Source organism: Crocodylus porosus, unplaced genomic scaffold, assembly GCF_001723895.1.
Source record: "Crocodylus porosus isolate Cpor-Errol unplaced genomic scaffold, CroPor_comp1, whole genome shotgun sequence".
Lineage (NCBI taxonomy): Eukaryota > Metazoa > Chordata > Crocodylia > Crocodylidae > Crocodylus > Crocodylus porosus.
In genome coordinates this window covers 12,345,440-12,371,658 of record NW_017728925.1, presented here as the reverse complement: position 1 = coordinate 12,371,658, position 26,219 = coordinate 12,345,440, and the positions used below count along the sequence as shown (strand labels likewise).

Here is a 26,219-nt window from a genome sequence, read left to right as displayed (position 1 = left end):
CCCTGATCCCTGCTGCTGCCCAGCTCCCGGCCCTTAAAAAGCCCCCACGCACTGGGTGCTGCCCAGCAGGGGGGATGATCACTGCACCCTCCCCCACAATGTCCCATGCTGCATAGGGAGCTCTGCCACGAGCTCCCCGATGCCCCCCCAGCTCCACCATGGCTGCCCTGCGTTCCCCAGTTCCAGCCCTTTAAGAAAAAAAACAAAAACAAAAAACCTCCATACTCACTGGCTTCTTCAGTGGCCTTGGGGCTTCTGGGGGCTCATGCAGAGCCCCCAGTACAACACAGGGCAGCGGGGATTGCCCCCTGCCAGGCAGGAACCAGTGAACCCAGAGGGTCTTTGGTTTTTTTTCTTCAAGGCCGGAGCTGGAGCAGGTGGAGCAGCCATGGAAGGGGGCTGGGACACCAGGTTGGGGGGCTCTGCATGAGGCCCCCGTGCAGTGGGGGCAGCGGGGTTCTCCCCCCTGCCTGACAGCACCTGGTGAGTTGGGGCTTTTTTTTTTTTCAGTGTGCCGGAAGCTGGTGTGTGCGGGGCAGCCATTGCCAGGTTGGGGGGAGATGGGTCTGTGAGATCTGACCAGATTGATTCAGGACAGGTGATTCAAATCACCGAATCAAATCACTGTCCCCCAAATCAGCTGAGTCCAGAGCAAATACTAGCCGCTTTGCACAGGCCTAGTTTTTAGCATCTGCAAGACATTTTTATTGCCCCTTCTGGAGAGCAAGCAGGACTTGGCAGAGACTATTGGAAATGTACTGGTCGCTTGCTATCCTTTGTGGGTCCGATTCAGTACTTCCTGACAACATAAGACTATTTCCTGTTAGGATGGACATGATTACTCCTTCTGGCTGTATTGATCATGCTTATCGCTGTAGTGCCCAGGGTCCAATTAAGAATGGTGCCCTCTTGTGCTACCAATGATTCAAACCCAGAACAGAGGAAATATTTAAAATATAGCAAGTCACTGCATGGATATCCTGTAGTTTTTGGGGAGTTTTTTAAAGCTGGTTGGGCAGGAATTTTTAAGCAGTTAGTGATTTAGGTTCTTAACTTGAGACCCCTTACAGGAGCTTGAGTCCTACGAAGTCTGACCACCTAGACTTGGCTCCCAGGAATTGCAGAACCTAAAACTCTTAAACATTTTTCTAATCTGAACTGTATTTCTAAGGAGAGTGTAATTGTATTGTTTGCCATTGAAACATGGTTCAGAAAAGTAGAGCTTTTCTGGTTGGTTAGCTTTTACAAATGCAAATTTATATATATTTTAAATAGGCTCCAAATGCATCTCCAGCGATACAAAGACCCAGGAGTTATAATGTAGTTGTTTAGCTTTTATGCACATTTACCATTTATCTTTCTTTCCTTTAAGGGCTGCAGGGAATGTGAGGAGTTGCAAGTATCTAAATACACTTGGGTACATAGCTGTGCTTTGGTTCTTGCTGTGGATTTGTTGTGGTTTTTTAGTGCAACTTTTTTGATGCTACCTTCTCTGCTCCAAATGCTTCACTTGTACTACAGCTGTTCAGCTCATGGAGGATGGGGGTAAACCTTAGGGTGGGAAGAGCTGCATTGCTACATGAAGCCTTCTTGCTATCCACTGTGATTGCAGCCTGGGTTCTTGTGCGTCGGGGAGGATGAGATGAAGTGTACGCTTAACCTGACCAGCAGCAGGGAAATGATCAGTGGGAGCTGACTGGGAATGGTCAGGCCCTTGGACAGTCCCTTCCTGAAGGATGTGCAAATTTGCATAATAGCAGAACTTCTGTATGGGGTTGCGTTGAGAAAAATGTGAGGCAGGTGCCTAGAGGAGAAAAGTAAAATTTTTGAAGCATTGAACCTTGTTACATTAGAGTGTAAATCTTGATATGTGCAGTGTCTCACCCACCAGAAGGAAAGCAGCTTTGCAGATGATTTTTCTATCCCTGTTGCGGTTTAAGGAAGATTTCTTGGCTCTAATTTATCACCAGCAAAATGAAATCTTTGGTAGACATACAAACCTGAAAAGCATTGTCAGGGCTAATTATGGTATTCCCTCAGAAAAATTTTAAAGTAGGTACCCATATAATTTAAAATAGATGGATTTGATTGTTAACAGCTTCTGCTGAAATGTGGTTATACTAAATAAGTCTGTGCTACTTACAAGTTTTGTTTTCTTGCCATGGCCCGATAAATACAAATGAACTTTTTATTACTTATTCCATCTCATAGGTAAATGACGAAGTATATTGCTTTTGGGCAATGTAGAGAGGGCCTACTCATTGATTTTTCTTTTTAAAAGGCAAGAAATTGAGCTTTTACATGTCTACATTCGTTCAGCTCTTCATTTCCAAAGCTAGCTTGCAACTATTGGAAGCTGAAAAGGCTTGATGTGGCTTTGCATTGAATTCAGTGCCTGAAGTATTGTATTTAAAGCAACTGAGGTCAAAGTCCACCCCCCCCCCCCCCCGATTGATGGGGCTATGTAGGGTCTGAATCAGTACAGGTATTTGGCTCCTAGCTGGGGAAGCGGCCAACAATGTTTTCAAGGCTGTGAATAGAAGGCCGATCATTATATAAGCAACTAGTGCATTTTTAATTTGGAACATAAAAATGTTGAATAAATTTGAACAAACTGATCATGTCATCCAGTTCAGAGGCTTACTGCAACAAGCCCAGCTCTTAATAATGTCATAAACTACGTATTAGCTTGTGCTTTTTATATTGATATAAATATGTGGATGGTTGGATGGATGACCACTTGCACTTTTGGTCATTTGGTGTCAATCTAAAGGAGCTGAACTGCCTCCTCTCCTCCTCTTTTACCCCACTACAGCTTTATGAGGTCTGAATTTTGTAAGTCACTCATTGTAAAGCTTCACTAGGTTTAGAGGGAAATCCTGTTGCCTTCATTGATTGTCTCTCTCCTGGGGATGCAGGCCCCCTTCATATGCGAAGTCAGGGATCAAACTGCCCTCAAGCTCACCAGCCTAATAAGCCTGACTTCCAGCACCTCTTTAGTTTTGGTTTTTAATCTTTTTTCTTTTGTTTTGTTTGTTTGTTCTTGACCAGCAAACTCATAAACCTTGGGTAATACGGTTAAGCCAAAGCTAGCCCTGTATGAGTCACAGGCCTGAACCAGAGAAGTTTGAGTCATTGTAATGGGGGCGTCCTAAAATGTAAGGTGCAAGTAGTAAATGCTTCGGTGTGTATTCGAGAGACACTGGCAAGGTTGAAAAGTGCCCACTTTTTATCACCTCTTCTGAAATAAATACATTTCAGTGATTTAATTTAACTTGTATGGAGAAACAGGTGAAATGTGGGCATGTTGTACTTTGTAATGAGGACTCTGAAACTTAATGTCTCAACTAATTTTTTGTTTAACACCCTCTCCTGGACAAATCAAACTTCTCATTTGTTGAAACCAAACAGCCTTATTAGCTCTCTATTCATCATTGCTGTCTCAGGTTGAATGATTTGACATTAGCCTGGCATGTACAAGGATCCTGCTCTCAGAATTTTACTTGGAGAACAGGATTCTCATCAATCCCAGTTGCAGGAAACGAGTAGTGCTACGCTTGCCAGCACCACAACTGAAGGAGACCTGGGTGTTGAGTTTGACCACTGAATGAACAAGAGCCACTAATGCGATGCCATAGATGGTAGAGTGAATCACACACTGGCATGTATCTACCTGTGCATCCCAAGCAAGACTAAGGATGTCATCCTCCTGCTCCACTTAGCCTTGAGACCGTAGCTGGAGTACTGTGTCCGGTTCTGGGCATCGCACTTCAGGAAGGATGTGGAGAAGCTCAAGAGAGTCCAAAGGCTACATGCATGATTAGAGGTCTAGAGAGCAGGTCATACAAGGAGAGGCTGAAAGACTTGGGACTGTTCAGTCTGGGAAAGAGAAGACTCAGAGGGGACTTGGTGGCAGCCTATATCAGGGGCTTTCAGCAGGACCTCGGAGAGCATCTGTTCACCAAGGCACCCCAGGGGAAGACGAGACAACAAGCACAAACTGCTTGAAGATGGCTTCAGACTAGACATAAGGACAAACTTTTTTACAAGCCGAGTGCCAAGGGTCTGAAACAAACTCCCCCCAGAGGTGATACAGTCACCCACCCTGGAGATCTCCAAAAAGCGTCTTGATGCGCACCTGGCTGGGGTCGTCTGACCCCAGCAGTCTTTCCAGCCCTAGTGCAGGGGGGCTGGATCCCATGATCTTGTGAAGTCCCTTCCAGCCCCTAACAGCTATAAATCTGATTGTGATGAAGCCAGCTGAGTGTGATTTGTTGTTGGGGGGGGAAACAAACCAAGAGGTTAGAATTTTAGCATGGTAAGCGTCGTCTTTGGGGGGTTGTTGGATTTTAATTCCTTTACTGTCTCAGATTTCTAATATGTACGTTGTTGTTTTAAGCTGTAATAGGGTTTTTTCAGGTTTTGGCCATGTTATACCTCTGAGGGGTCACCTTGAAGAATGAAGGTGTGCAACTGTGTACATTTAACTACTTTGAAAAGGAATGGTTTTCTCTTGGAATCTACATTTGTCCCCATAGAAAAATGTAATATGTAGTCTGGACAATGTGAATGGGAATGGTTCATGGGACTGATGTGTTGGCTGTTTTTCATACACACTGTATGAATTTTTTTTTTTAATGTTCATACTGGTATACTATACCAACTTCCTTGTCATGCACAGGAACAGGTTGAGCTTAATGTAGCCATCCATTTTTACCTTAGTTTTCAGTTAGAAGAACATTTAAAATGAACCAGAATTTGAAATAAGCATTTTGAATGCTTCCTTGAACTTTTATTGCTTTAACCAGAATTGGTACTAAAGGACAAATCTCTTCTTTTTTTACTCTACTCATTATGCATCTCAATTTTTTGACTGAAGGGAGAGAAGTTTATTGTGGCAGTAGGAGCTGATTACTAATTTAATTTGTTCTGCCAGTGAGTCACTTCTAGCTTGGATGAAACAGCAAAAGATCTATTTCCTTGGTCCCAAGGTCTAGAGTCTTTTTATCCCTTTGAGATTTTGAATTTCCATTCTTCACATTGTCTGGCTTTTTCTTAAGGGATACTAGGAGATTGGAGCAAGCTTCAGAGGTCTATGTGGCAAACTAGAACAGAGCATAGCTCTACTTGAACTGAGCATACAACTGATCTAAAGGAAAATATCCCTCGTAACTCTCCAGAGATTTGGAGAACACTTGATGGATAGAATCTGCTGCAAGAGAAAAACAATAGATGGATATTTATGTAACATTAACTTTCAGCTTACATCTGTAGGAATAAAACAGTCAGCCCTTTTTCAGCACTGAGTATCTTCATTCCAGGAGGTGCTAACAGGTTCTGAAATATTAGATATGGTATAGTGAATAACTGCAAAACACAAAATCCATCCACTAGATAATGAAGGCAGAAGTTCTGACATGCATGCTGGTGCCTTTATTAGATGGTGAGATGGCATAGACAAATGAACTCTCCTATTCATAGCTCAAGTTGAAAGAAACATGTTGTGAGCAAGTGAAACACCATTGAGAGACAAATTTCAGGAAACGTAATTACTGTGAATTTAAATAGCTGAAAATGAGCGTTTTCAGTTACAAAATACCATGCGCATATGATCAGGATCAGACTTAATCTCCCAAAGTAGGGATATTTTTTAAACTCCAAATGCTGTCAAAAATATTGTCTAGGCTTCTGGAATAGATCACAACATTGCAGTTTATTTAAACAGATTTCCATCTCAGTGAAAAGCTCTGTTCTCCTGGTTTTACTTTCAGGGGAATTCTCTCGCTAATCCTCCCTTCCCCCATCTGTGATTTTCTTTTCTTTTTTTTCCCTTTTGGTTCAGGGTATTTATGTGTATCACAAATAATTGCTAAGTTTCATTCTTCCAGCAGTGCTAATAATATGGCCAAGCAGAGTGCAAAAAGAAATACAACAATAAAAACTTGGTATGCTTCCTTTTCCTCTGTCTCTCTCTACCCAAGGGTAAAATCGCAGTAGCCCAGAATGGATATAGGATGCATAGTAGCACACTTTATCCATAGATCTTAAAGCCTTTCACAAAAGCAGGGAAATAACATGTTTTCTGTTCTATTGAAGGCAAAATGAAGCACAAAGATGGAAGGAAGGTGACTAAATCTAGTCAGTCTTCCATAGCAGAGCTGAAAGTAGATCTCCAATGCCTGGTGTGTCATTCTTGTTCAGAGCATGGACTCAAGAATGACAACGTGCATAAGTTGAAACCCCAGTCCTACAACCAGTCCAGGTATATGGATGCTGTCACTCACACGGAGGCCTGTTGACTTCACTAGGACTCGGTGTGGGTGTAAGGGTCTGTTCACTTGGATCTGGTTGCAGGATCAGGGTCTGCAAGAATAAGAATTTCAGATAAGCGTTTTCTTTTTGTTAAAACTGCAGACATGATCAGGAAGCTTTCATGCCTGCAGGGTTTTTTTTTTTTGGTCACTGTTCCTGAATTTCCATTTTTCTTTTTACCTTGTCTGCCATACTAAGTTTTTAAGGAAAATTTATGTAGCTACCATCATATTACATACTATAGGTAACATTTTACTAAATGCTCAAAAGTAATTACATGCTTGCATTGTTTCTAGAAGTTGACTAACCCCATTCTCTGGTCCTGTACTTAAACTCGGTAGGAGAAAATTTTAGCCACTGTCTGCACAATACAGTTACAAGACCTAAGTTATTACACAACTCCTAAGTTCATTCTTCATATTGACTAATTAGCTTCCATTTTGATTGTGTTAGCCTTCAGTTGTCAGGCTTTTGGACTGTCAGAACACCTATTGCAAGCAGTTTGCTTTGTGATGTATAGTAAAACCAAAGAAATTGCAATAAAGATTTTTGGGCCTGAAAATCAATCTGAATATATCGGTTCATGAATATTTGTTCCTTGCATTCTTCAGTATCAAAAGTCAACATTTGTACACTGCAATTATATAAAGGGAAATAGTTGGAAGAGTGGCATATTGCATGTTTAGCCTATTTCCTAAGTGAAGCTGATGGCTTCTGTTAGTGTTTCATTGTTGATTCTGGAGCAAGTTCTACTTTGACAAACAGGTCGAGAATTTACACAATGAGTCTGTGCGCCACACACTATTACTTCTGAAATCCTATTAGCACTGATGTTGCACAGTTTGGGAGGGTGGTTTTTCCTTTCAAGGTATGTATAAAGGAGTTAATGACAATTTTCAAAAAACATACAGGGACTGGCAACAGGCCGAGACAAGAATCCAATAATGACTGTAAAGCAGGTACATGCTTATTTTGTTAACCAAAATTCACACGTCCTGATGTCCACCTTCCTCTTTTGATTGCCACTGTGAAGCTAAGGAGTTTTGAAAAATTTCCATGCTAGTTAAAACAACTGTTTCAAAGCAATTGAAAATAACTATGTAAATTTTATTGCAAAGACAGTCTCTCTCACATTTCCTTGCATTATATCACTCACGTTCTGTGGTTGCTAAGGGGATTTATTTGACACTGTGATCAGAAATCGTGCTTTATTTTTAAAAGCAAAACCAAGAAGGAAAAAAAAAAGACCCTGACCTCAAGAAAACATAAGCAAACGGTAATAATGTATGTTGATGCTCCGTGCACAATTCTGTGGAAACATAGATGTGTGTAAGTGTGTCAGGATTGTTGAAACAACGAAGGTTTTGGATTTTCTGACATTAGTGCATTTATATTTTCAGCCATGATATTGGGTTAGTGTTAGGTTTTTGGTTTGTTTTTTCTTTTGGCTGTTTTTTTTGTTTTTGTTTTTTGCAAGTATTTTTTTAGGATCTGTGCTGTTATTGGCCCTGCATTCTGATTTATTTCCTTGGTTTTTTTTTTTGTCCCCACATGTTTAATGGAAGCCACTTAGTTGCCCTGTGTTGTGGGTTCCAGAGATCTGTTCAGACCACCCATTTGCATTCTTTAAAGTGCTGTACCACCTCTGATATTATAGAAGAGATTAAGTGGAGTATAGATTTATGTGCTTATGCATATGCTTTTATAGGAGACTACCTTCTGTTTACATATCAACCTTCATTCATTGTTTAGGCCAGGGGTGGCCACAAGGGGTGTGGACAACCTCTGTGTGTGTCAGGTGGCAGACGGGGGAGGGGACAGGCAGTAGAAAGCAGAGCAGCAGATCAGGCAGGAACCACAGGATAGGGAACAGATAGTAGAGCAGCAGATGGGGCAGAGGAAGGGGATTGGCATGGCACTCACCATGGGTACAGGGCTAACTTGTGGAATGTCTGCCAAAAAGGTTGGCCCGAACTCGTCTAGGTACATGCCGCCATCTTTCACATCTGCTAAATGATTAAATACAGTTCCTGATTAATGAAAGTAGAATTTCCTGTGTAGTTAAAAACAAGCTAGTTTACAGGAAATAATTCAAACACTTACCTGTAAGGTTACAGGTGGATCCCCCTGCTTTTTCAGATGCATGCTGGTTGAGCTACTTGGAGTATGCAGGTCTTGTCTGCATTTTCTGAATCTCTTTTGACCTTGGTATTTTATATTTTACAAATTGCTTACCCAAACTGATACCTCTGGAGAAGTCTCTGAGTAGACCTGTAGGAAAGATTTCTTTCCAACTGGCTGTACAACACCCCCTTTCCCTAGGCCTTCAGGAACATCATCTTATGAAGAAGTAAAAGAAAAACGAGTGAAAATTCTCAGTGGCATATGGTTCATCTACTCAGTTTTTTTCAGTGACTGCGTTGCTGGAAATGCTACGTGAAAGTGTGGATACAGCTGAAACTTGCAGTTGAATTTACACCCTCACCCTGAAACAAGTATCTGGAACAGGTAGGTGTTCAGGTGCCCCATCTGTTAGAAATGGCACTTATACATGCTAGAAAGTTGCTCTGTTTTGCTTATACCTGCGTATTGAAAATAATAATTAATCCTAATCCCCCATTCCCAAGTGTGGATGTGGTTATTTCAGTAAAAATGTACTTTATACAAGTATGGTAATCCTCATAGATAAATGGGGTCTGGCTCGCTCTGGCATTAGAGTTCCAGTAACTGGTTTGCCCCTTTGATTCCTTCGGGCCAACGTAGACAACACTAGCACAATTTGACATAGGAATGGCATTTGAGTGTCTCTCTTTTTGACCCTAGAGAAAACCTCATGATGTGTTTGGTTTGGCTGCTTGAGGGAGATGCAGTTTTTCCCACATGGTACAGCATGAACTAAGTAACAGCTTAGAACAGGGATAAACGTCAAGGAAGTGTGCAGAATATGAAGAAGAAAACAAGCCAAGATGTAGAAGGAGAAAAGTGGAATTTTTTGAAGGCATCGAGTTTGATCACGATGTGTCAAAAGAGAGGAAGCGAGTGAAGAGAGATTGCAGGGTGCGGGAGACGACATTGAAGCAGCAGTAGAAAAGAGAAGACAGAAGGAAGTTACAGGCTGTGGTATAAGGTGGTCAAGTCTCGGTGAAAGGATTTTGCAGTCAAGTTGGAAAAGAGCAGTGAGTTTTAGCGAGATGTTATGGAGGCAGAAGTGACAGCTTTTGATAAGAGCCAAAAAAACTTCTGGAATTTTGTGAAAGGGACTGCGATGTATTTCCAGCTTCAAAGCACGAATCGGCTGCTCCCGCCAGCTGTCATGGTGAATGTTTCAAGTCTGGGAGTTGCTGTCTCAGTGTGAGAATTGGTTGAATCTCCCTTCACTCTCTCCCCCACTGCCCATGTGAGTACAAAGTGTCATTTCATAAGAACTGGCAGAGATCACTGCTTTAATAACTTTTGTTAATTGATGCCACTGAAAAGCCTGCTGTGGAGTTGAATTTACTGCATGCAGAGACTTGTGCAGCAGGCAGCTGTTGGATTAAATTATAATTTTAACCCTGAGATTAATAAATTACATTTTAATATGAAAAAATTACATTACGCTATGGCTACTGTTTTTATAATAATAGCTTCGCTAGACTTCATGCCTGTTGTACACTTATTTTACTGATCAGCACTGTAATTTTTTAAAGCTCTACCATCAGTGATGGCCTTAAAGTACTTAAGGGGATTCATTCTGGTTTGCTTTGGTTTGGCCTTTTTATTTTTATACCACTTACTGTTGCCGAGTCCACCTGAAGTCTAGTATCTATGGAAGTGAATGTTATATTGCTGGTAGCCTCCACCACATGCCACAAAGGCCAGTAAAACCAGGCTGTGTCGGAAAGCAGAGTTAGGCGTTAAGTTTAATGGTTGTGGATCCTTAAGTTGAAAATTACCTGGTCCCTAGAAGGCAGGGAGATGTTATCAGGGGCCAGCAGGAGGGACTCGGGGAAAGTCTGTTCACCAGGGCCCCCCTTGGAGTTGCTAGGAATAATGGCCACAAGCTGAGGGGGGATAGGTTTAGGTTAGATATTAGGAAGAACTACTTCACTGTAAGGGTGGCCAGAGCCTGGAGTAGGCTCCCCAGAGAGGTGGTGCTCTCACCTTCCCTGGAGATATTCAAGAGGAGACTGGATAGGCACCTGGCTGGGGTCTTATGACCCCTTCCGCCCCCAGTGCTCATTACTGCCCATGGCAGGGGGTCGGACTCGATAATCTGTCGGCCATTTAGAACCTGTTGGCCCACTGGAACCATTTGAATATCAATGTGAATACAATTTTGGACATGATTACAGCATTTACTAGGTTGGTTCTAGTTGTGTGTCCCCCTTTTTCCTCTGGAATTATGCTGTTTCATATTCTGCTTTTTGTACACAACAATAGCGTAGATAAGGGGAATTTTCAATAAACATTTTTAGCTTACTAGTATCTTTACCCCTACTTATTAGGGTGCTTTGTGGTTGTGAAAACATCCAAGTTGACTTCTTATTTGACATAATGTGCTGGAAGTATGTAAAGCTTTAGGTTTGGTAGACTGTCATCTTCATGATTAGTCTGAGCCCCTCATACCATGGGCATTGTAAAACAGAGCAGTTTAGCTTATTCAGAGTATTGAAAGAGGAGCAGGATTGCTATTTCACTTAAGTGTTCAGATGCTGGGCAAAGGCATACATACCATGTTTACTCAAATAGAAGATGACCCTGATTATAAGACAACTCCCTGATAGTTAGATTCTGTATACAGGAAATTTATAAATTTGTTGCAGTTTTCCAGGTGTAGAATTGAAATATTGGAAGTTTGCCTTGAATTTGTCCCTGTCCCACTGCTACAGCAGGGAAAATTAATCGGGGGTGGAGGGGAGGGTCAAGGGGTCAGGTAGCCTTTTGCTTTTTGCTTCCCTTCAGCTTTTTCCCCTGGCAGCTCTTTCCGCTTCTCCTTACTGTCAGACCCTGTACTCCCTGAGCACAAGGAAGTGAGGAGCAAATTTGAAAACAGTAACTTTGAAATTAAACATAGCTGTAACAATTTGCATATAGTACCCATGCGCTTAGTTTATCCAGAACTGATGCATGTTACTACTTGAAACTGCTGCAAGGTTTATCGTAAGTACTTCATAAACACTTTTGAGCAGCACCTTGGTATCCATTTATATGTACTACAGACTATGCATGACATTAGTCCAAAGCCAGAAGGCTCGTGATTTACCACATAGTTCCTTGAGTTGGACCCCACTAGAGTCAACAGCATTTCAAGCCATGGTGACTCCACAGCTCAGTACTGTTCAGTATGTGTATATACAGTAAAATCCCTGTTATCCAGCACAAGTTGGGAAGGGGCGGGCGGGCAGAAGGGTTGTGCTGGTAAGCCAAAAGTACCGGTTACCTGAGATGCAGAGTTTCTGGCTGGCTGCAGGGGGGTGGGGAGCGGGGGCGTAATGGCCACACATGCTGGGTGGCAGCAGCAGTGGGTGGTGGCATTGGCCACTGTGTGTGGGCTCCCCCCCGCCCCCCCATGCAGCAGGAACCAGTGGCGCAGCACAGCCATGTGCATCCCAGTTTTCAGCAGTGCAGCAGGAGGCAAAGTGGTGTGTCATGGTGCTGAAATTCCAGTTAACAAGGTATTCTGGCTGATGAGGTACCAGATACCAGAGATTTTACTGTACTTCAGATATGCCCCCTGCTCACAAAAAGATCCACATGCTAATTAGCCCCCACTTATGACTGCAACCGCATGTCTTGCCACAAGTCCTGGATGCAGGTGAGGCATAGGGCAGCCTGATCCAGCTTCACTTCATGGAGGGTGGGACCACACTAATTATGTGCGTGGCTGAGAGGGGGGTTAACAGGGGGATTCTAGGTGAACTATATGCAGTGCTGTAGCTCACCATGACTTGAAAAAGAGCTGGTGGTAAGGGGAACTGCACTGACTGTGAAGTATCATCTGTCTTACTCAGATGTACTGTACTAACCTATCTGTGTGGTAGATTCCCACCAGTATGTTTTCCCAATGTATGTCATGTGTTTATAGTCATGCTCAGTGTTGCCTGTATTTAATCAGCTTAATAGTTGGTTCCCATTAGTGAGCACATGCTGCTTTTGGCAGCTGTTTAACAGTAGACAGTTTATTTAATGAGATTTATTGTATGCAATTGTAAGATGAGGGGCTCCTCCCCCCCCCCCCCCGTGCCACTTGCTGGGGAAAACCTCATTTTGTAATCAAGTAACTATGGTAGTTAGGTAAATTGTAAGATTGTAAATTGGGGAATAACTGCAAGATGACCTCAATGCTTGACCCAGCGGGGAATTCCCTCCCTTTCCTTTCCCATCCCATTCTTATGATCTGCATTGCTAAAAGTACTCCTGGAAGTCACAAGTATTAGGTTTAATTTATGCCTGGTGTGGGGTGAAGCTGTTCTAGCACCTTTGGGTGAATTAAAATCTGGGGCCTTCTGCTACCAAGCCATTTAAATAAGTATTTGCCATCAACTTCAATGAGACTTGCTAATTTATGGCATCCTAAATTATTGTCAGGTTGAAAGCTGGCTCTGGCTTACTTAGCATGAGCTAAAGGAGCAAAACTTACACTGAAGAAAAATGTAGAGCAGCCTAGTTAGAACTGACATGGACACTAATTAATCGTTGGAAAAAACAGCACCTAGTTGTTGTTCCCTCTCTGCAAGATGTGGTTTGGATAATGTCTTCCCTACATCCCTGCTCTGGTTTCCCATAAGCTAGTTATTAGTACAAATATTCCCAAATTTCAGATTTTTGCCTTGAATTGAAAAAATGAACAACATACATCTCAAACACCGTGTGGGATAAATGCTATTTAAATCTTGCCTGAGCTGCTAAACATCATGCTAGCAGTGGATCACTGGACTGCATCCAGTAAAAAAGAGAGGTCATGCTAAACAACTAAGCCATCTGTCCAGCGTAGAATTGAAAAGCTTTTATAATGAACTACTTTTCCATTTTACCCTCTTTTTGGGAGCCTGGGTAAGAATCAAAATGCTTTTAAAAAGCCGTAGCAACAGAGATGGTTTCTGAATTGTCCTTACCTTGTAAACCTGATCTTTTAACACACAACTGTATCTCAGCATTCTGCAGAACTAATTAGTGCATTAGAAACAGTATTTTTTAACAGGTCTGGTAATAACATAATGCACATCTTCAGAAGTATCTCCTATCTGTTCCAGGCATTGCTTTTCTAACACAGACTTAGAGGATTTTTATATGCTTATTGGCAACACTGCTGGGAGGGTTTCAAAGAACTATGACTGTCTGCTAGTGCTGCTGCTTCCCAGAGCTGATTTTTTTTATAACAAAACAAAAAGATTTAAAGCACTGAGTGTTACATTTCTAATTAACTTTGGAATTTATGCTCTTGTTTATGAACTAGATAGCTGTCCTTGGCTTTACCAGCGCAGCCTATTTATAAGGAAACTACAACCTAAAAACAATAGCTAACAACAGTGATAATTGTGGTCAAGCATCCCAACTCCAATGCAAGTTTGTTCTCTAAATTGTATTGCACATCCTTGTATAAAAACTATTCACCATTTGGAATAAAAGATTTTCTGCTGAAGATGTTTTTAAAAAGGTGTTGGATAAAACAAAAAAATCAAGTTCTGCTCAAATGTCAAGATGGGAAGTTCTGAGAACACAGCGTTTCCATCGACTTCAGAATATTTAAGGGCCAGTCTTTTTATAAATTAAAAGCAAAACAAATCAATCCTGTTCTTGGATGAAGATGCTAAGCACAGGAGTGGGGAGAAGAGCAGGGAAGATGAGTACAGAGCAGAGTAGGAAGGTATATTTAAGTCCGTGAGGAGTGAAGCATGGTACAGCATGTGTGTAGTAGGTATTAATTATGATGGGTTGCTTGTGAGCTGGGGAAGTTAGTACACCTTCATTAGAAGAACCACTGTTTTGACTAATGGGTGAATTTGCTTTGGTATTTGATATGACTTGGTAATCAAAAGTCCAGCTGGTGTAGTCTGTTTTCTTTACTATCTAGCCTGTGTCTATTTTGGGGTCAAGATACAGTTGTGTTTGAAGAGAGATCTTTTAAATACAAGAAGACGCTGTATAACTGTGATGAAATGCCCTAATGCATTTCCTGGTATGATTTTGACATACGAGCACATTGGATTAAGAGCTAAGAATGCTGCATGTGAGCCACATACATCAAGAAAAGTATAAGATATACTCTTCTGCTTACTGAGCTTTCTTTTGTCTTGCAGAGGAGTTGGAGAAAGGAAGATCTAAGGGCAGGCCACCTTTCACTCATTGTGTGGTCCAGAGAGAGTTTTGGATGGAGGACTTCACGAAAGAGAGAGTAGGGCAGGGGTGGGCAATTATTTTGGGCAGAGGGCTGCTTACTGAGTTTTGGAAAGCCATTGATGTCCACATGACAGGCAGCCCAGGGCAGATTAATATTAATTTTCTAAATTTTTAGGGGCCCTGTGGGCCAGATGTAGCCCCCAGGCCACATTTTGCCCACCCATGGAATAGGGGCTGCTGGAGGAGAAAAAGTGCAGTTTGTCTTGAAGCAGTTGGACCTATTTTGCATTGTATGTGACTTCTGGAGAGAGCTGAGACCCCCCCAAGGTAGTTGGCTACCTGTTGTGACAGGGCATTAGTGTCTGTCTTAAGATTCCTGCAGACAGGAGTTGCTTGCGTGCAGATTGTTAGAACATCTGTTCAAAACCGAGTGCTTCTCTCTTAAATGAACTGTACCAAGAAAATACCCACTCCACGCCAGTGGTATCTGCTTCAACTGGGAGGCTCAACCACAAGTCCTCAAATCTGTCACACCAGGCCTGGGTTTAAGAATAGCTAGCAGAAAGAGCAAATTGGCTACCAAATTATTTTTTGATCATTTACTGTGCTAAAAGCTCCAGATTTTCTGTGTACCTCTCTAGGATCCAAAGTTCATCACTTTTTCACTTTTTGTTCATCCTTGTTATTCCATTTTATTTGTTGTTTCTCCCAGGCACTCATTTCAACTGGTGCCCATCTGTAGACTGGAGAAAGTTGGGACACGTTGGAAACCCTTTCTCTTGGTCTGAGAATATGTAAAACAGTAGTATCAGAAGCAGAATTAGACCTTTCTCTTTTCTTAGCTACTCAGCATCTCTGAGGCTGCACAAGACTTTCTGTAATGTAAATAGGAACCGTAATCTTGGGAATTTTTAACAGGTTGACAGATATGTGCAAATCGTGACTCATTGCTCATTTTGGCACTAAATTAATGTCTTTCAGCTCAGTGTCTGCTCAAGTATAAAATAGTCACTGCCGGTGAATGCTTCAGGTTTTGTTTGAATGGGTTTGAAAGGTAAAAATTCAAGTGCAGCAAAATGTGAAGGGTCTTTCAAGACAGCATCTTGGGAATACTTCCCTAAATGGAAGAAGCTAGGATGGCAGTGTTGAGGTCTAACTTCAGCAAAGGTGAACTTCCTGGTGCCCTGTAGCAAATATAGCAAGCCAGATGCTGGTGTGCTGCCACTTGCACTCCCTTTAAACTCTTGGTTCCTTCTTCTGTATTTCCCAGCGTGTCTGGCTGACCACAGTGAGACATTACAGGAGAGGGACTCCCTGATTTTTGGCTGCTGGTGAAGTTTCTGGAGTGCCATGAGGATTCAAGATGCTTCTTTCTGTGGTTCCCTTTCTTTGGGGCAGCCAGGGACATATCACCTAAGCAAACAGTCTTAAGACTTCAGGAGCATCATTTAAGATGAGCTCATTCGAGAAGAGAAAGCTGTATTATAAAATAATGGGGGCCATCAGGGTCAGTTTGAAACTACAAAGCTCATTTTTAGCTGAGCAACAGGATGGCTGTAGTTGAAGTGTAATGAAAGGAAACTATGTTGCTAGATAGCAATACTCTTTCACTTTTTTGGCAGACAGCTTCAGAGATCTAGCTTTGTCTTCATGGTCTTGGGCTTTCCTTTCATCCTTCATCGGTTTTATATGTTTTACACGACTTCAGTATGCCTGGCTTATCAGTGCAAGGTACTTTCCTCCTTAATCATTGTGTCCTCCCTGCCGTGCATTTGTTCGAACTGACTGTTCAGCACTCTGAGCAGATAACGTCCGGTGCGGTATTCCCCTGTTCAGCACTCCTCTCTGATCATCGCAGTGCATTGTGGGGTGCTTTATTGCAAAGCATACATTCTAGCATTGGGAAATAAATTAATGCCTTTCTAAAATACCTTACCTGGCATCCATTCGTGTTGCCAAGCACCGTTTTTTAATTGATGTCAGACAGTTTGACTGATGTAGCTGGGGACCATGACCATCATTACAACTGGATGTCCATCACAGGGTAGTGCAGAGCAAGATGGTCAGTGTAGGAAGAGAGGAACTAGAACATGAAATTCAGCATTCCTACAGGGTGTTTGTCTTTGCAAGTTGTATATGTTGAAGTGGTATGGATGCAAGCTTTGGCTTCATAGGTGCTAAAAGAAATCAGTAAGGGTTCAAGAGTTTGTCCTAATCGCAGCCAGCAATGATAAAGTATTTCTTTTCTCACAATTTGAGTTCCATCCCATCTTCTTTTTGCACTCAGACTTGCTTTGAGATGGCTGGGGGGGGACGACTTTGAAATTTTCCTGCAGCAGCGCCCTGTAGCAAAGGCACTCTATTTATGTTGTACTAGTGGTTTTAATTGGGTGAGGAGCAGGGACTACTGCAGCATTCAGCAGGTTGGTAATTGCATGTGCACCCTCTGGAGATTATTTAGGCCAAGTTCACCCATGCCATAGGCCTATTTTCTATTTGATTATTCTTGAAAGCTATGCTATAGAAAGCAAGCTCTTCTCCTGGCCCAGTGTCTCCACCGGAGGGAATGGGGGCAGGGGGAGGACACAAAGAAAAACACCATCAGCATTTCCTGGTTGTTGGAGATTAGCTTTCAAAGCACTTACTGGACAATGCATTTATCTAGTCTTCTGGAATCCTAGTGAATACTGGCATTTAGTTTTCACCAATAAATTGTTTGTCCAGGATAGTTCTGTGGTACTTTTCAAAATAGACTGAACTAATGTTTTTTTGTAGTTGAGAACTGCAGAAAGACAGAGTATAATATAGTGTAGGACCTTTTTTTGGAAGTAGTACAAGTGTAAGCCTTGGGGTGTAGAAATTCTTGAAAATCAGCCACTTGGGAAAGAGGTCTACAGCTGCCAACTAATTCATTACCTCTAATTACATTACAGGTGTGGTGGGATTAGTTCCTTAGCAGAGGTAATGCAATAGGCACGTGCCAAAGGAAGAAACCAGGGGCTTTGAGCCTTGTGTGTCAAGTGTTCGCTTGGGGTAAAAGAAAACTGTAGGAGTAGCCATGCTTGAGGAACCATGTTGGCATGAATGTCATGCCAACTTATTTTTCAACTGCCCTTTAGGTAACAAACAAGCAACCTGTAATCATGGATTTGTCCAGGTGGACTGATTTTATGTCTACATAGTTAAGTCCTTGATTATTCATAATTTAAATCTTCTTTTACATGAGTGCTTTTAAGCTACTTTTCAAAGAACAGGTTAATTCTCATCGGTAGGTATAATCGGTAAGATGTTGACTGGTAAGAAAATACAGCTACTGCTCTAAATTTGGTGCTTCTGCTAGCGAGGAGGATATATACTTTATCTTGGTGCATGTAACTAGTTACATAGTTCAACATAGTTTTGTTTAATCTTTACACTTTAATTATGTTAGAAAATAGCTGTTTGTTTCTGATTTACTAGGGTTGTCTTTCAAGCTGCATTTGGATGAAAAGTGGAATTCCATTCAAATGTACAAAAGCAGCATTTTTGTATTGTTCTTGTTCCTGAAATAAAGCTGTCTTAAATTAACTAGATACAGGAGAACAACTGGAGGCTTAATCATAGTTAACAAATTGCTGGATTGTTTCTGGCCCCCATGAGTCAGATTTTTCAAATGCCTAAAGAAGCAGATCATTGCCTAGTGGGATTTTCAAAAGCATCTAAGCAGATTAGGTGTCTGATTTCCAGTGGGCACGTCTACATGTTCATTAATGCACTTTAGGTAATGTCCATTAAATCTAGTACCTCCATTGTGAGGTACTGGAAAAAGGCACGTTAGCCTGTTTTAATGTGCATTAGCTGAAGAACACAGGGTTTTTATGGCATTTTAATGCTCATTAAAATAGGCTAACATGCCTTAAGCTGCATGCATAGACACACCCAGTGAACTCTAATTCAGGATATGATGGTACTTGAATGTAGTTGGCAAAATACAGAATGTGCTGACATGGGTGTGGCCCTGTCAGTATGCCAAAGAACTGGTATAAAACTTTTTTAAAAAATCATTTTTGGTTTTGTATTAATTCGTTATTATCTGAAACAAGAACATTTAGAATTTGTTGCCATAGCTATTTCTTTAAATTCTGCAGTCATTTGCATTGTAGCATCCAAGGCTAGGTTGTGTATTGATTGAGCATCAGTTAAGAAGACCCTCCATATTTTTTGATTAGCATATGGTTAGCAATGACCTCTGTTCACACACAAGTGACAGCTGAATTTGTTTTTTTGCTGAGTCTGGAGTGCTTGGGTTTAAGTAACGTACACACATGCGCATGCTTAGAATAGAAATGTATCAGATTCAGGAGTGTCTAAAATGACCCTGACGCATAGTGTTGATGGGTGAACTACCTGCCTTGGAGGCTTGTTTTTTCTGCCTTCCACCGTCCTAAGGAAACCAGTTTTATCTTATACAAAATGACTCAGTCTTGTAAGAAAGCAAGCTGATACCCAGTTTCGTCTGCATGAATTAACTTGCTTTTTTTCCTTCTTTGCAACAGGAAGCACAAAGCAGGCTTCTATGTAAAAATCTTACTGTAGTTCTGTTCTTTGTTGCTTATTGAATGTTGGCATCGTTCCCCACATGTATCAAAGGGTATATAACTCCAGTGATGATTTAATGATAATGCCAGTGGTGGCTTTGGCTTATTGACTTGCAAGATTGCATTGAGAACTCATCATTCCCAGTGAAAAGAATAATGTTCTACTTTCCTTTCTGTAGTGGATAGTTAATATTCTGAAAAGACTTTTAAAGCATAAGCCTGTGCTAACATGAGAACATATCTATCTGTACTTTTATTCATTCATTCATAGCTATGTAGTTCATTTACCATGTTTATGACTGCAACCAGCAAGGACTCGCTAGCACCCCTTCTGAGTTCCAGGTTCTTTTAACAGAACCTGAACAGAGGAGCATTTTCTTTTGGCTTTGAAAAGTTTTTACGCATGGTTTTTAGACCAGGAGAGTTGTCATTCCAGTGGCACTGTTCATACACCACTCTATTTGAGCTTTTTGATAAATTCTTGTTGTCGGTGGCTTAAAACTTTTTATGCACAAATGTTTCCCCTCCAAGCTATACTTGACAAACATCATCTTACGCTTTTGTTTCAGAGTTTCGTGGATTCATATGGTATGTTATAAAAGTCTATTTAAAGTGCTTTTAAAATGTGGATTTAAGAAAAGTCTTTCACCCACTTGAGAAATATAAACAGTGGATATGAGAAACTTTTTAAGGATGGCTTTGCTTTAAGGTGTTTTTTAAAAATTTTTTTTAAATATTTCAATTTGCTGTGGCAAATATGTTTGAAAAAGATTAGCACATTCAGTAGTCCAATCAAAATAATATTTTAAATATGATTGCTATAGAACTAAAATCTTTTTGGCTTGTACTTGTGAGAGAAATCGATTGTTCCAAGTATTTTTAGTATGTTTTTGCATCTGAATGTATACGGGTTTTTTTGTTCAAGATTAGGCATCAAGTTGCCCTTATTTAAAATTATTATTTTAATCTTGTACTTGGTGCACTGCAGGTGTGTTTTACCGTGTAGTATAGTACAGTATTGTACACATAGGCAAAATCACAGATTCTAGTCCTGCAGCACTAACAGTCTAAATTGCTTGAAGGGCATACACAAGATTTGCCTTCTGAAATAGGGTATGAAAGTGGGATCTCATAAAATCTTTAGCAGCAACATTTCAGGACAGCCATATTACTTAAGCATTGTAAAACCATGAGTGAAATATGTAGAGCTTCTCAAATGAGTAATTCAAAACTTTATAGCACCCCAAGCCCTTGCATAAATTATTACATATTCAATGCAATTTTGTTAGAGCAAAATGACTTCTTTGAAATCGCTTATTCTCATTTTCTTCTGTTCCTATTTCTTTATTGTTTCTTCCTACTTTATCTCAAATTACTTTACTTGCTCATTTGACTTGGTCCTCTTGTCTCTGGTAGAAGGATAGCATGTCCACAATGAGCTTCTCCCCAGCCCTGTCTTTGCTTTGCTGTTTGACTTCAGTCCAGGTCACATCATCTTCCTTCAGCCTGTGGTGTATTCCTTTTCTCTAGGACTACTTTGGTTTTCCTTTCTTGTAAAAAGGTTAAAAGCCAAAGTTTAAGTTTTAGGGTATGAGGCTTTGGATGCTCAGTTTGTTCACATTCTTGGAAAAGGGGTAAATGACACTCAATCACTGTGATCTGCTTCAATGTGAGAGGAGTCTCCAGGGGCATGGGGCTTCTTGAGTTGGCTGGTGGTGTGGGTAGGGTTTGATGGCTGAGCTTTAAGACAGAGAATATGGTTTCATGTGAAATGCAACTCCCTGGCATTTTGAGGAGGTTCAGCATTGTTGCAGTTTTTGCTATGGGCACAATAGGTTCCAGTGTCTTAGGGCTGTTGAGAGGAAGCTGCTTTTTCTTTTGAGAAAATGTGCTTCATTTTCAAATGCAAGGAATGATGTGGCTTGTGTATCCAGGTTAAGAAGGTTGGATTGGGTTGTGAAGGTGACCCTTTCAAGGTTAGGTTTTTGTTTGCCATGATCACCCTTCTTCCTCTTGAGTTTTTAATGAGCTTATAGTACTTCTTCCACCAGGCTTGTTTTGTAGTTAATCAGTTAATCTCACATTGCAGGGCTTCTGTTGGTTTTCTGAAAGCCAACAGAAGCAGGGATGTTTTTCATCTAAGAGCACAGTTTGGAGGTCTTTGTTATCTCCAGATATCAAGACAGAAATATGAACTGGCAGGATAACAACCCTATGCCATCATGGGAAATGTGCCCATGTATGCAGGAAAGTGGAAAGATTTGTGCTGGAATTTATTGAGGCTTAATGAAAGAAGGGTAGAGTATGTTAAGGGGGCATCGTCACTCATGGTTTAAAACAGTGGTGGCCAACCTTTTTGTGAGGTGTGCCACAAATTAGCTGTGAGCCCTCCCCGAGAGCCACTCTGATCCCCTTCTCCTGCCTAATCGCTGCCTTTTTTTCTGCTCTTTGCACTATTTGCCACTGTGCTGCCAGTCCCCTTCCTGATCTTCTGCATATCACACACACAGGCTGTCTGTGGCGTGCACACTGTGGGTTGGCCACCCCGGGTCTTGAGGATGCAAATGATCTGTGAACTGGAAGGGTAGGATTAATGCACACAGGCATGATCTCTCAGCTGTATTGTTTACTATAATGCAGGGCCTTTCAGCCTTATTTGAGGAGTGTACCCTTTCTGGTGAGTGGTACTCCTGGTGGGTACCCCCTTTTGGATGTGGAGCTGGGGGGATCCCCCAGCGGCCGGTCTAGCAGGGGGCCAAATGCGACAGGGTGCTTAGCGGAACACCACGTACCCCCTAGGGCCTTCCCAAATACCCCCAGTGGTATGCGTGCCCTGGTTCACAACCCCTGCTATAATATATTAAGCTTATAAGTCCCTTGGAAATATATTAGTAATGGAGGAAACCTTGCTGTCATCAGTATGAGTGGAGCTGAATTTAGAGAGCTTGGCAGGGAGGAGTGCAATGCTGAAATTCTGGTTTTGGTGCACTTACTATTCAGCAGGTGTTTTTGTTAGGTGTAGGCTTTCATATTGCTCCAAAGCTAACTTCGGTCTTATTGCTTTTCTAGCACTGAGCTTTCCTGGTGGGTGTCACCTGTACAGTGTTCAGTGGTGCAAAATGTAGTACTAGAGCTCATAAAGTGCTACTAACTCTGACTGATGAATAGATTGTAGTGGAGTGTGTGATGCTTGCAAATGTCACCTGAAGTCAGTTTATAAAATGTCTTAAAGCAATTCTTGACCGGTCTCAGGTGGCAAGTGGTGTGACAGAGCTGTTTATTGAAAGCATGGCAGGGGATAGCCTCACAATGCTTGTAAGTCTTGGATGAGCTCTGCTTTAGGAGGCAGAAGGATTCCTACTGATTTCAGGCATTTCACTAGAGAGGGAAATAAAATGAGAGCACATTTTGTCCATTGGAATTCCAGAGTTAATTAGGAGAGAAACCTGTAAATTGGCCAACTTGCCTTTTGTTCCCCTCCTCACTGTGCCTGGTGTATATAGGCTAGAATAAAACTTCCGGCTTCTTATCTGCTGGGTTGCTCATAAAGGTGGGTTTTGAAACCTGTACGTGACTGAAACGCAAGTTGTTGGTTCTGGTAGTTTAACTGGTTTATGCTGTTTTATTCTTTCATAGATTTGGTTGGTAATGGTTATAGTGTTAAAGAAAGATGTTCAGACTTCTGGAAGGCAGTTGACTTTGTGACCGTATGGCATTTTGATTAAGAAACTAGACAGTAAGATAATTAGCATGGCACATATTAATGGAATAGACAAATGGCTGTCCCAAAACATTGTTGTACACAGGGAATGGTCATCACACGATACGTTTCTATGAAGTTTGCATAGGGACCAGTGCTTTGAGCCTACCTTATCTGTGACCTGGAAGCAAACATAAGATCTTCCCTGGTAAAATGTTAGTACTTGGGGAGTGCTAAATAATGAAGAGGACAAGTTACAAATATCGAGCGGTTTACAGCTTTTGGTAAGCTAGGCACTAGTGAAGGCACTTATTTCAATGTGCTTATATGTAAAGATGTATATCTCAGGATGAAGAACATAGGCCTTGCTTATAGGATGGGGGGATGTCTTGGGAAGCAGTAACTCTGAAAATGACTTGTTATGCAGGGTGAACATGTTTCCAAAAATGCGATGACTAAAAGAGGTGACATGATCATTGGATAGCTAAACAAGGGCATCTGGAGGAGTAGTGGGAAGTTGATAGTCCCTGTGCATTTGGTTCTAGGCTGCTTGCTGCTGGAGAACTCTGTCCACTTTTCTTGTTGGCCATTCATTAAGGGTGTGGACATACTGAACAGGGTTCGGGGGAGAGCCATGAGGTTGCATAAAGGATTGGAAAACATGTCTAGATTCAAGGAGCTCAATTTGTTGAGTTTATCACAGAGAAGTGGAGGCCTAAGGGTCTGAAAAGTACCTTCACAGTGAACAAAGGTTTGATAATGGGCCCTTTCAGTCCGTCAGACGAGGGCCTGAAACTCAAGCCGGACAAAACTGAGCTAAAAATAAGGTATAGATTTTAGACAGCGAGTGTAATTACCCGTTGAAAAAACTTACTATGGGTTGTGATGGATTCTCCGATAATGGCAATTTTCAAATCAATGTTGGATGTGTTTTTAAAGGAAATGCTGTAGCTTAAATAGGAATTAATTCAGGGGAGTCCAATGGCTACATTATTCAGGAGGTCAGACCAGAGGATCACAGTGGTTCCTTGTGGCAGTATCATTTGAGTAATTTGAGGCTTCTGTTTTGTTTGGTAGGTACGTTGATGATGTGATCAACCGCATTGACAGGATGTTCCCTGAGATGTCCATCCAGCTATCCCGACCCAATGGTACCTCTGCAATGCTTCTGGTAAGTTCAGTTCTCAGGGACTCGCTTGGGATGGGTTGCATAACAGTCACTGGCATACATACCCCAAAGCCCCAAGCCCTTTTCAAAAGAGTACTCTTGAGGTTGTACAACAACACCACACGCTGCTTTCTCTCAAAAGGAGGATGAGAAAATATAGGCGAAGTAATCCAAAAGTAAGGACAGCCAGTTCTGCAAGACTTCTTGGGAGACCTGAGAAGCAGGCATATCAGCCTGCAGACACTGCAAACGGGGAGTCCCAGTCTTATGCAAGGGAAGTGTAAAAGGAAAGGGTGATAACTAAGTTCACTGATAAGTAGCAGCCAGTGGATTATAGGACATGTTGCTCAAAAGGGTTTTGCCTCTATATAAAATCTACTTCATGCATATTTTCCTCATGTGATATAGTGCATCTGTTGTAGCAGCGGTTAATGTATTTAATCGGAGGCGTTTGGGTTTGAAAAGAGATGTAAATGATGAAAAAGTACCTTCTCTTCAAGAGAATAATGTTCTGTGTTAATCTCCAAACTACTTGGGTATGATCATGTAATACACAGAGCCTATCCGGCCTCAGACACTTTAACCATGCCTTCAGCAGCCATAGCAGTGAGAGAAGATTTAATGACAACTTTAAAAAAAAATTATCCTCTGTGAAATAAGCTTGTCCAAATTGTTTCTGGGTCAGTGATTTCCTATTCCCTGATGAAGTCAGAAAGTTGGCATCAGAGTACATGAACAGTAAAAACTGGCTTATTGATAAACAGGTCTAAGGTATTAGACTTACTTCTGCCTGAGCAAACAAGCTTTCATTCCACAAGAACCTATTAAACGCATCAATTTTCTCATACAGCTGTTGTATTAATATCAAGGAAGGAGACTTTAGAGTTTCCAGTGCAGCATATTAACTTGTTGAAGTGAAGAGTGTTGAGCTGTGCCAGTGGAACACTTCAGTATGAAATGTAGCTATTTTTACTGTATTGAGATGGAAGTAGACGTTCCATTATTTACCATATTGAAAATAAAATGGACAAGCAGTATCTTATAACTGGGGGGGACCTATTCAGTCTTTTTCCATCTATGCTTCACTGCATTTCCCAATTACAATTGGGTTCTTTCCCATTGTTGTACCAAAAATTATATAAAGATTATATATTTTGCATGTATATATAGTTCCTTTTTTACAAAGTGAAGGTGAAAATGAATCTAAAATCAGAATCATTGAAGCAACAAGCATCAGAGCTATGGAACCAGTTTAATATACTGGATTTTCACCTTCAGGTGTTGGCCACTTAAACCCCTTTTACTGTAATGATTTAAACTTGATTTTTTTTCAAGAAGGGAAAAGAAAGTCTTGCAAAAACGTGTGCCGATTTGTAATTATTGCATCCAAGTAGGCATTGTATTACCTTTTTTTCTTGGCAAAGAGTTAAAGCTTGCTTTTTAATATCCAGTCTGAGCCAAGGTTGAATCAAACAGCAAAACATAAGTTTAAATATTTTTGTGACTCAGTGCCAGAATTGTTACTTAGATCTTGAGTTGTGTTCATGGACTCCGTAGACCTTGGAATCCTCGCTATGGAAAGATATCCTTTGCCCTTCTTGAAGGGATAAGTTCACTTATCCATGATAATAAATCTAATGGTGATTATATTTAGTTTCAGTTAATAATGGAGGGTTAGTTAGTTGACTGATTTTTTTTTCTTTTCTTTTAGAAGACAAAAATTATTTTAAAAAATGAACTGAGTCGGAGGTTAAAGTAGGCAACCAGCTTTGGCTGGCTTCGGAACATTTAATCGGCTATTGTTTAATTTGCCAAGGGGTACAATATAGTCCATGAGAAATTGAATTCAGTAGCACAATCCTAAGAAACCATATATTTTCACTTACCATGATGCCTTGAAACTTGCGCTTAGGTTTTTTCTTTTATTTAACCCTTTCTGTGTGTAAATAAATAAATAAAGTGATTTTAAAAAGTAATTTTTATTTACTCACTTTGAACTTATTTGTGCCATAAACTACTCTGTGTCATATACTGAGTATCCTTATCTGGTCTGTATTTACTGGGAGACAAGGTCAATAAGTGTTTATCAAGCTTCAAAAACAAATTGGTAAAATTTGCAGAACTTGTGAGGTGTAAACTG

The 26,219-nt window shown here is 41.1% G+C and overlaps 1 protein-coding gene across 1 annotated transcript in view; it reads left to right on the top strand.

The window, feature by feature from the left end:
- Positions 1-26,219, top strand: part of MED27 (mediator complex subunit 27) — a 144,062-nt gene that overhangs the window by 77,337 nt on the left and 40,506 nt on the right. The window contains exon 4 of the mRNA XM_019540833.1: positions 23,989-24,082. Within this exon, the coding sequence (XP_019396378.1) occupies positions 23,989-24,082 (94 nt within the window). The remainder of the gene's footprint in view (positions 1-23,988; positions 24,083-26,219) is intronic.